This window comes from Molossus molossus, unplaced genomic scaffold (assembly GCF_014108415.1).
Source record: "Molossus molossus isolate mMolMol1 unplaced genomic scaffold, mMolMol1.p scaffold_m16_p_22, whole genome shotgun sequence".
Classification (NCBI taxonomy): Eukaryota; Metazoa; Chordata; class Mammalia; order Chiroptera; family Molossidae; genus Molossus; species Molossus molossus.
Window position 1 is genome coordinate 28849746 of NW_023425358.1, and position 10376 is coordinate 28860121.

Here is a 10376-nt window from a genome sequence, read left to right on the forward strand (position 1 = left end):
GGGTAAGTTCCCGAACAGACGTGCTGCAGGGAACTGGGAACCCATCCCTGGCGATGGCTTTAGAGAGCCGGGCTTCTGATCTCGGTGTGGTGCTTTCAACCCGAAACTGCGCATGTTGAACCCCAGTTCTCATTTTTCCCGTTTTCATCTTCAGTAAGGGCTTTCTAAAAGATGTGCCTGTCTGGTGGAGAACAGAACCACATGCATTCCCCAGAAGGCTTCATAGTCACTGCACCTGGCTTTCAATTTCACAGCAAGAGTCACGGGGACGACGAAAATGACTGACTGCATCCCCCGACCCGAGGTCTAACTGCATCTCCCACCGGGAGTAAGTGGCTTCACGCTGCACCCAGAACAGAGCCCTTCAGGAAGGACCCTGGGGCACTAAGGACAAGTATCCGCTCCACCCATAGCCCCCTGTCTTGCCAGCAGGGTGGAGGTGCTGGCCGCAGCTCCCGGGGCCGAGCGCAGGCCAGGAGAAAGGATACTTCTGTAGGCTGTGGTGAAGTCTTGATTCAACATCCAGTCCAGAATGTTGGCGATGTCTGACTTGAGCGGGTGCCCGGTGCAGGTGTACACGGTCTCCTCTGTCACCTTCCCAAAGGCCATAGTGGTACTCTGCAGACAGGGAGAGAAGCGCGGCGGCTGTCACGGCGGCCGCCAGGAGGAACCGCCGAGGCGGCAGGCAGGTGGGCTGCCGAGGCACGAGGCACAGGCGAGCTGGAGCCCGGGGTGGGCCCTGGCAGAGCTGGGCCTTCTCTGCGGCTGCCGCTGGGCCACGGTGCAGCTGCAGAGCCTTCCCCGATCCCCTCGTTCACAGCCCGTTCTTCCGGTCCATCAGAACACACAGGTGCGGGCGAGCTTGGGGATGGGAGGGAAGGCCGGGCAGGCCCTAGATTTCTGAATTGACACACTGGTTGTGCTGCCGCTTATGCATTTCTTGAAGAACCATCCCAAAGCCGCGACCTGAGACCCGGAGGAGGAGCGCTGTACCTGCAAAATGTTCAGAGCCCGGCGCATGTCTCCGCTGGAAAGGGTTACGAGCGCTTTCATCCCATCTTCACTTACGTCCACTCTGAAAGGAAGCGGGCAGAAGGGATTGAGAGGCCCCGAGAGCCCGGCATTCACCAGGGGAACACGATGGCCTGGAATGATTAAGGTGTCGAAACAGTGACAGAAAAAGGAAGGACACAGTTACCTACTCTCCTGACCTAGAGGACCTGAACTTCACTCCGGTCTTTAGGGCGACAGCTTCACAACAGTATTTACAGCCCACTCCAAGTCTAGAGGACCCTTATTTAGGAACAAGAATTGCTACGCTGAGCAACTGGCTCTGAACCACGTTTCTGGAGGGAAGGCCACTGGGAGGTGTGTGATCAGTCGAAGCGCCTCCTTTCAGATCCCGGCAGTTCGGGTCGGCCGCGAGCTCGGCATCTGATTACACAGCCTGGATTATCTCAGTACCTTCCCTTCTGGGCGGAAAAGGCTGCAGGCACCCCGGCAGAAGGGACTTGGCAGCATGCTGTTTGCAATGACAAAAGAGGAGGAGGAGGAAACTGGGACAGCTTCCAGGGGAGGAGAGGGATTCAAGAGAAGAGCCAAATGACTTTTATGAAGAATGTCCGTCACGTACCAGGGAAATGGCAGCAGCTAACAGACCCTGATGCTGGGCACTCCGCTAAGTTGTTGACAAACATCACCTTTAAATGCAAACCAGCCGGTCATCCCTGAGCCCTGCTTACACCACACTCAGTTGCCGAGACCCCACCTTCCCTGCTTTTCAATTACTCACTTCTCTTCTTCAGCGACATGTTCCAGGCGTGGAACCATGAGTTCAGGGGTCAGGGGACCGAAGCGGAACCGTGTACACCGGGACTGCAAGGCGGGGATGATCTTTGACAGATAGTTACAGATGAGGCAAAATCTGGTATTTTCAGTAAACTTCTCAATCACTGGCAAGGGAAAAGAAAACCACCTCCTGTTCATGCTGATTCTTCCAAGGACCCAGAAATCCTGAACTTTTCAATGGTCACATGACTGGTACAGAGAACAATGTACCAAGAAGAAAGCAAACAGGTGGGGATGCTAATGTAACTTCAGAGGGTGTCACTGGGTGGTCAGGACGGAAGTCACCTACTCTTTCTAAAAGCTGACCAACCTGTCACCTGCGTGGGATCTTATAAATGCTTCTGTAAGGTTCACCGTGATTCCTGTGCTCTTGCCCCTCCGTTCCATTAAGATATGAGATCCTGTATTCCTGCTCTTTTGATAAAATTCTCGTTGGCAGGTTGATGCTCCACCTTCTACTGGGTGGAGTGGGGGTGGCTTTTTTCCGACTCTCCAGTGGACCTTGTCTCAAAGCCTTAGAGCATTAAGGAGAGCAATGACCTGGATTCAGAGACGCTTATAACATCAGTTTCATTCGTTTTTTGCACAGCAGTCTGCCCAGGCTGACAGTCACTGCAGAACAAGATGCCCAAGACAGACTGCCAGAGCTTCTAGGACCAAAGACTCCCGTCTTCCTCCTCCTCTTACACAGGGCTGCAAGCCACTCCTTCTCCCTAGAACTAAACATCATCCTTTTCTTTTAGCCGATTCCTCGGAATCTTACTGAGATCATGACTGTCCTTTCAAAGACATTAACTGCCCCAGGCCCCCAAGACAGACAAACCACAGGATTCTCTCTCCCTTTCCTGCCAAATCCTTTACTTGGCAAGTAGTGAAGTACTGTCAGCTTCCTGAGTGTGACTAAGTTTCTGGAATTTTCCTGGCTATTTTGTACCTAAGGGTACCAACCACAGAATGCCCAACCAGTTTAGAAATGAAAAACTCCAAAACGTTCCATCAAGTGATACAAAATTCCCAATCCCGACATTGAAGCCAGCTGCCCAGGAGCAGGAGACACCAGGAGTCCCCACAGGGCGGCCTTTAAGCTGTTTAGAGGGGAAACCCCTGCAAAGGAGACAAATGTCTCCATCGTCAGGTGGGATACATGGAGAAAGGTAGTTTTCTCTGGGCCAGAAATAAATGAAAGTTGAAAACACGCCATGTCGTATCTCACGCCCAAAGTCCCTGGTTCTCCTTCGGACGTGTCATCGGCCAGCAGCCTGCACGGAGCCCCCCTCACCTCTCCTCAAGGCGTTCTGGGCGTCCTGCGTCATGGCGTCGGCCTCGTCCAGGATCACCAGCTTGAAGCCTTTCCTAGGAAGACAGATGGCGCCGTCTCAAGATTTCCTCCCGCCTCAGCTTCCAGGTCCAAACCTACATCTGCCCGTTTGTACCATCAGGCCCTGTTTCAGAGCCCATTTCTCCCGAGCTCTGACCAAAGCAGACAACTGCGGTCACCCAGAGGAACGCCCGTCACCCCTTCAACCCTTCGAGCAGCGGTTCTCAACCTTCCTGAGGCCGCGATCCATACCGTCCCTCACGATGTGGTGATCCCCGACCATACAATTATTTTCGTTGCTACTGCATAACTGTAATTTTGCTTCTGTTGTGAATCGCTATGGGAAATATGTGTTTTCCGATGGTCTCAGGGACCCACAGGTTGAGAACCGCTGCCTTCAAGGGAACTGAGGTTCGGCTTACGGCACCTTCATCTTTCTTCCACAGTACCCTGCTGCTGGGTGTCCCCACCTTCACTCACTCCTCTCTTTATACCTTTTTGTTTTGTTTGTTTTGTTAATCCTCATCCGAGGATAGAGTGGAAGGAGGGAGGGAGAAATAGCGATGTGAGAGGGACATATCGATTGGTTGCCTCCTGCATGATTACCTGGGGCCGAAGACTAAACCTGCAACCCAGGTACATGGTCTTGACCAGGAATCGAACCTGTTACCCTTTGGTCTGTGGGCCGATGCTTTCACTGCTGAGCCAAACCAGCCAGGGCTTTTTTTTTCAAACCACCATCCTAGTCTCAATTCATTTTTTTTCTAAATTCCAACTAGCTCATCCAGGCTTAGGATGTAATCGGTCCTCAGTTAATTAATAAAATGAAGTTAATGCTTCCCCAAAGAATTTGCTAACACAGACTTAGATAACATTTTATTTCAATATTTACATCTTAATATATTTTACCACCATCCCTGCACTTTATCTCTTTTTCATGGCTGCTTCTGACAAAGTCTTCCCCCCACCTTTACAAACTGGTAAAGGGGAAGATGAAAATTAAAAAAAATTAAGCTCTATGATCTCACTGATCAAAATCTCTAGGGAGAGAAATTATGCAAATATTTCTTACTTAAATATCGTCCTTGTGCTAGCAAAGCTCAGGATAGGCCCCCGAACGATATCTATTCCTCTGTCGTCTGAAGCATTCAGCTAAATGGGAAGAGAGAAGCCAGATAAATAAAACACGTCGGTGTACTACTTATGAACTAATGTACCTTTTCACCAATCTAGCTCGGCAAGCTAGGTCTCCAAGTCTAAGGACAGCTAAGAGATAATCACTACTCAAAAAACAAGAGCACATTTGTGTTTAAAACTCACAGCTGACTAGATCACTACATCCTGAAAAGCAAAAGACTGATTTTCCTCCCCCGTCGAGGACAATCACTGACATCCTCTGGAGGAATAATTAATTGGCCTGGTCTCAGCGAGCAGCACCTCTGACTTGAGCAGAATGATGCTAATTTTAGCTATCACAACCTAGAGCAACCCAGAAGTCACCACGTTTTTAATACACGGGGGTAAGAACATGTGTGGCAGCAAGGTTCTAAGATCTCGAACAAAAAGAACATTTTCTTGCAATCAACAAGATTCAGAATTTAGTAATCTAAGTGTACTAGTCCAGTCCCAGCAGAAGACAGATGGCACGCTCAAATTCAGTACTTGGAAGAGAATTACATGAAGGTGTTGGCGGGATGTAGGGAAACCACAAGCCTATGCAATACGTGAGGCAGGGACTACTGGGTTCCATTACCACCCAAGTCTTAGGGGTTAGTGGGGAAGTGGCGATGCCACCTGGAGAGGGCAGTGTGATTCATGTGCCCTGTGGCTGGGGATGTTGTCGGCCTATGGTCGCCCCCAGGGCAGGACTGGGCATCATTCTCCTCCCCCATCCCCACTCCTGCCAGGGCCTTTATTGGTCAAACCTAACCAGGAGCCAGAGGGCAAGGGAGCTTGTAGTGAATACAGCTCAGCCTTTAGGGACGAGAACCCACAGCAGCAACGTGGAGAAGCCATCTGGAGGGGCACATGGAGACAGCCAGCAACTGAGCGACTACTCACCGAGCGATCACTGAGTATTTGGGTCCAAGTTGGCAACAGCAAAGAAAAATACCTACCCTACAACTGCCTTCTAGCTAATGCCGATCCAGACCAAAATGTCAATTATAGAAAAAAGTGAATTGAAATATTTTATGTCTGCTCCTTTCCTAACCACCAGCAGGACTACTTGTAAACTAAAACAAAACTAGCAGAACTAAGAGACTGCAGTCACTTGTCAAATCAGAATAATCCTATTTACCTCCAAGACCATGGAGCCAAATTCTTTATCTTTGTACAGCTGTTTAGCACAGGCTAGGATGGTGGATGTCTTTCCTGTCCCCGGAGGACCATAGAGAAGCAGGTGTGGCAATCTATCTTCACTGATAAATTTTTGAACTGGATTAGGAAGAAAGGGACACCATCAGCTTCTGAGAGTTGCCTCATTCACAGTGGGCCCTTACAGGGCTGAATGCATGGCAACCCTACGTTTAAATGAGAGGCAGATGCAGGACTAAAAAACCTGAAGGATCCAACTCTTACAGCAACATCCCATAAAGCTCAATCAGATTCTTCAAAGCTATTACTCAGCAGAAACAACATCACCAAGAAAGTTATACAGATCCTTCAAGTGGGATAACAGCAACCGGCACGTGGATGCTTACTGGTACTCAAAATGTCCTGATGAGAGATGAGATCATTCAGTGTCTGCGGTCGGTATTTTTCAACCCTGAAATACAATTTAACATGGATCAATCCACATATAAATGCAAGACATTTTGTTATGTACAAAAGAATCCTTTCATATCCTGAATAAAAGAGGAAGAGAAACAAAACCCTTTAAGTTTAAATAGAGAGCAGTGGTTCTCAATCAGGGGCAATTTTGTCCTCCAGGGAACTAGACAGTGGGATGGTTGTACAACATTCTGAATGTCCTTAATGGCACTGAATTGTACCCTTTAGAATGCTTACAACTGTCAATTGTATGTTACATGTTTTTAAGATAAAAACAAACAGAATTTATTACTAGTCAAGAACAACTTGGAGTTTTCTGAAAGCAAGTCAAATCCCATCAGTCTTTAAAACATGAGAACATAGTAGTGGAAGTCAGATTGGTAATGAATACAAGCTCTGCATTCAAACCTTGGGTTCAAATCCAAACCTATTTCCTAGTTCTGGGTCTTATGCAAGCCGTTTAACCTCTGGGCTGGATTACTCCAATTGGGAAACTGTAATAATAAAGAATACCCACCTGCTAGGGTCTTTGTAAAGATCAAACATCTAACAGGGTGCCTGCTAATCTAACGGAAGGCCATTTAAATAAAAGTTAGAGCGTGTTATTATCATTGATATTTTAGTTTAGAATTTGACCGATAGTCGCAGGGAAGATTTTGGCAAGAGCGAAGAGGACATCTTGGCACGGTGGCCAATGCGACGTCTAGACGCAGGATCAAACCCACGTGCTGTCATCCAGGTGCGAAAGCCGCTTTCCTGGGCGGTAAAAGGAATGGCGCCGGTGGGGTGGGGAAGACAAAAGTCCTAAGAACCGAAGGGGGTTGGAGAGCTGAGGGCTGCGGGGAAGAACATCTGTGGCTCCGCCCCGGCCGCAGGTGCAGGAGCGCCGGGGCGAGGTCCGGCTGGGACCCGGCCGCTCGCCGACCCCGACCACCGCCTCCCCGAGAGGCCGACCCCCTTCCCCGCCAGAGCCGGGCCTCCTCCTACCAGGGCAGGTTCCTGATCTTGGTCGCCGAGGGCTGCTGCTGCTGCTTGTGCGCTGAGGTTTCCATGGCGGGGTGACGAAGGTGTCCGAGTCCACTGGGGTCGTTGCGTGCCCAGGGGTCTGCACAGACCCCAGCCCCGATCGACGCCTGGGACCCTCGCTCTTAGAGTTCGCGCGCAAAAGTAACTCTCGCGAGATTTATCCGCTGTTTCCGACTTCCTCTCTAGGTCCCGCCCCCTCTCTGTTGCTAAGGCGCCGGTTGCCTGGTTACCGCGTAGCGCGCGCCGTCAGCTTCCCTGGCGCTGCCCTTTCTCGGGTGCTGAGCGCCTTCCCGAGCCCAGTGACACGGGCAGCAGGGACAGGCAAGGCCACCCCTGCAACCGCCAGTCGTCACTGCGAATTAAAGCCTCACGGCCTGAGCCAACTGCAGGCAAGTTCAAACGCTTGCCGTTCAAAGGAACAGAAAGCTGCCAGCGCTAAAAAACCCGGAGGAAAGAAACATCCCAAAGGACACGGCCAGTTCTTGAATATAGATGTTATATGAAAACAGCCTCGAAAACCCTTTAGGCCCCAATGCTGCGAGGTGAGTACTCCGAATAGAAAAGCATCTCCAAAGAAACACAGTTTCAATGTGTCCCCAATCCATGTCCCTCACCCAGCAAAATGTAGAGAACCCACCTCTAGAGACAAGTCCAGAGTCAAAACAAAACCAAAACAAAAACCTTCCAGTTCGGTGAATATGTGTAACTGGAAAGGGCCAGTTCATAGGCATGCAGACAGGCTCCCTACGATTTCAAGACAAGAGGGAATTGCTATAGAAATTTTAGTGTTTTTTTTTCCTGAGGTGAGGGGATTCTGGACCACTTTTATTTTCTTCTATTTTGCTGGTCTGTATTTCTCAGCAACGAGTGTCTATTACATCCTTAATAAAGTATTGTTGTTGCTTTTACTCGTTGAGAAAGAATATTGGGAGGTGAGGCTGGCCTGGGGTCATCATGTTCCGAGTCAGAAGTAGCTGTAGCGGCTCCTTGCATCTTATTACATTACTCTCACCTGCTTTAGGAACAGAGTAGAGGGATAGTGGACAAATACACGGTGGCAGCTGTGGCTTCACCCTAGCTCCTGCCTGGGGATTCAGAAGAAGGGGGTCAGATGTGGCTTCTGGCATGACAGTGCCCTCGTCTCTGCTTCCTCCCAGGCCAACTCGAATATAGTTGTTCAGATCATTAGCCACCACTTTCCCCACTTAGCGTAGGGCAGGTGGCTTCTCCTCCTCCTTCCACAGTCTCTACCCCAAATGGTTGTGAGGAGTAAATGAAATACCATGCGGCAAGCATCCGGCGCATTGCTACCTTCTTTCTCTTTCCTTCTAACCATCTCTCCGCTCCCCCTGTTCTCGTTTCCAATGTTTCCTCTCAACCAAAACCTGAAGAATTGGCTGGTGTGACTATGCCTATGAGAGTTAATTTTATGTTACTTTCAGGGTGAGTTGAGGGTGTTTCTGAAAGAGACTGGCATTGGAATCGGTAGACTAAGTAAAGATCTTCTGAACCAATGTGAGTGGGCATCATCCAATCCGTTGAGGGCCTGACTAGAACCAAAAGGCAGAGGAAGGGTGAATTTGCTCTCTTTTTTGAGCTGGGACGTCCATCTTCTTCTGCCCTGAGACACCTGTGCTCTTGATTCTCAGGCCTTTGGAATCAGACTAAATTACACCTCCAGTTTTCCTGGGTCTTCAGCCTGCAGATGGTAGATCGTGGGACCTCTTGGCCTCCATAATCACATGAGCCAATTCCTAGAATATATAATGTAAATATCTATATAAATATGAATGTGTAAAATATTTAAAATGTAAAACACGCGTTATATAGATATAATATATAATTATTAATAAATGATGTCATATAGTAATAATATACATTTATTGGATAATATAGAATGTAGAAATATATTTTATTTACTTATTAATTTTTAATTCTTCACCTGAGGATATTTTTCTACTTATTATCAGATAGAGTAGGAGGGAGGGAGAAAGAGACAGAGAGAAACATCAATGTGATAGAGCCACATCGACTGGTTGCCTCCCACACAACCCGACCAGGACCATGGACAAACCACAGCCAAGGTACGTGCCCTTGACTGGAATCGAACCCATGACTCATTGGTCTGCAGGCTGACACTCTAACCACCGGCCAGGGCTAGAAATATATTTTAAATATAAGTGTAAATATAAATTATACACACATATGTATGTATATGTGTGTGTGTGTGTGTGTGTATATATATATTTAATTTTTCTATTGGTTCTACATCTGTGGAAAACCCTGATAAAATGCCATAACTTGGGCTTATTCAGCCACCATGGTAAGACCATCTTACTAAGGGGCCTTTGCATGAGAAACGATGCCACCACTCCCTTGAACTGGAAGATGCAAACAGGGCTGGATCAAGTTCTCAGAAAACGCCGTGTGCACCTGCTGTTCAGTGTGCTCGGAACACAGCACTCTTCTGTGTGACATTATGGATTTACACGGTTATTGTGTGCCTCGGCAGTGGACCATAAGCTCACTGAGAGGCTAGGCTTTGACTTATTCACCACGATACTCTTGGTGTCCGGAACAGTGCCTGGCTCAAAGGAGGCACTCAGTTTACAATTGTTCAATGAATGAATGAATGAATGATAATAGTCAATATTCATTAGGCAGTTACTACAGGCCAGACACTGTTCTAGGTGCTTTATGTTTATTATACTCAATGGTTGTGATAAGCCCAAACTAGTATCACTGGTCCCACTTGGGACAGGGTGTGAGGAGCAGAACTGGATCTTACCAAGGTAGTGTGATTCTATAGCCTAAGATCTTAGCCACTATGCTAGCGTGGTCCTTGGACCAGCGGCAGCGTCCCATGAGAACTTGTTAGAAATGTTCATTATTCTTTCCCCAATGCCAAATCCACTGAACCTGAAACTCTGGGGGTGGGCCCAGCCAGCTGTGTTGTAACAGTCCTCCGGGGGATTCTGAGGCGCTCAGACCTGCGAATCACCGCCCTACACTCGACTGCTTCTCAGCCCTGAGCTCCGGGACTTTGCTTTCTAAGAAAAAGAACGGGTCTCCACATGCATGTTCTGGGAGAACGAAGGTGTCCTGTTGAATGTCATTTGTGTGTGTGGTTTTGTTAGTTTATGATTTTGCAATTATTGAAGGTATAGTCTTTGGGGAAAATTATTTAGTATCTCTTTGGCCCTCAGTATTGGCACCTGTAAAATGGGTAGGGGTGGAGGGCTGGGTGAGAGAGAGGGGTCACATTGAAAGTACCTGGGGATTTAAAAAAATCCCAAGGCCATAAATCCAGCCACACCAATTAAATTGGATCATTTTATTCATTAAAAAAAATGTTTTTTAACCTCACCTAAGGACATTTCTGCATTTTTATCTTCAGATAAGAGCGGTAGGG

The 10376-nt window shown here is 48.2% G+C and overlaps 1 protein-coding gene across 1 annotated transcript in view; it reads right to left on the reverse strand.

Moving 5' to 3' along the window:
• Positions 1-7114, reverse strand: part of RFC5 (replication factor C subunit 5) — a 9376-nt gene extending 2262 nt beyond the window's left edge. Inside the window, exons 1-8 of the mRNA XM_036276545.1 lie at positions 6926-7114; positions 5869-5933; positions 5466-5602; positions 4239-4318; positions 3128-3201; positions 1793-1952; positions 994-1075; positions 489-618 (exon numbers count right to left, since the gene is read on the reverse strand). Coding sequence (XP_036132438.1) covers positions 489-618; positions 994-1075; positions 1793-1952; positions 3128-3201; positions 4239-4318; positions 5466-5602; positions 5869-5933; positions 6926-6990 — 793 coding nt within the window. The 5' untranslated portion in view covers positions 6991-7114. The remainder of the gene's footprint in view (positions 1-488; positions 619-993; positions 1076-1792; positions 1953-3127; positions 3202-4238; positions 4319-5465; positions 5603-5868; positions 5934-6925) is intronic.
• Between the last annotated feature and the right edge of the window lie 3262 nt (positions 7115-10376).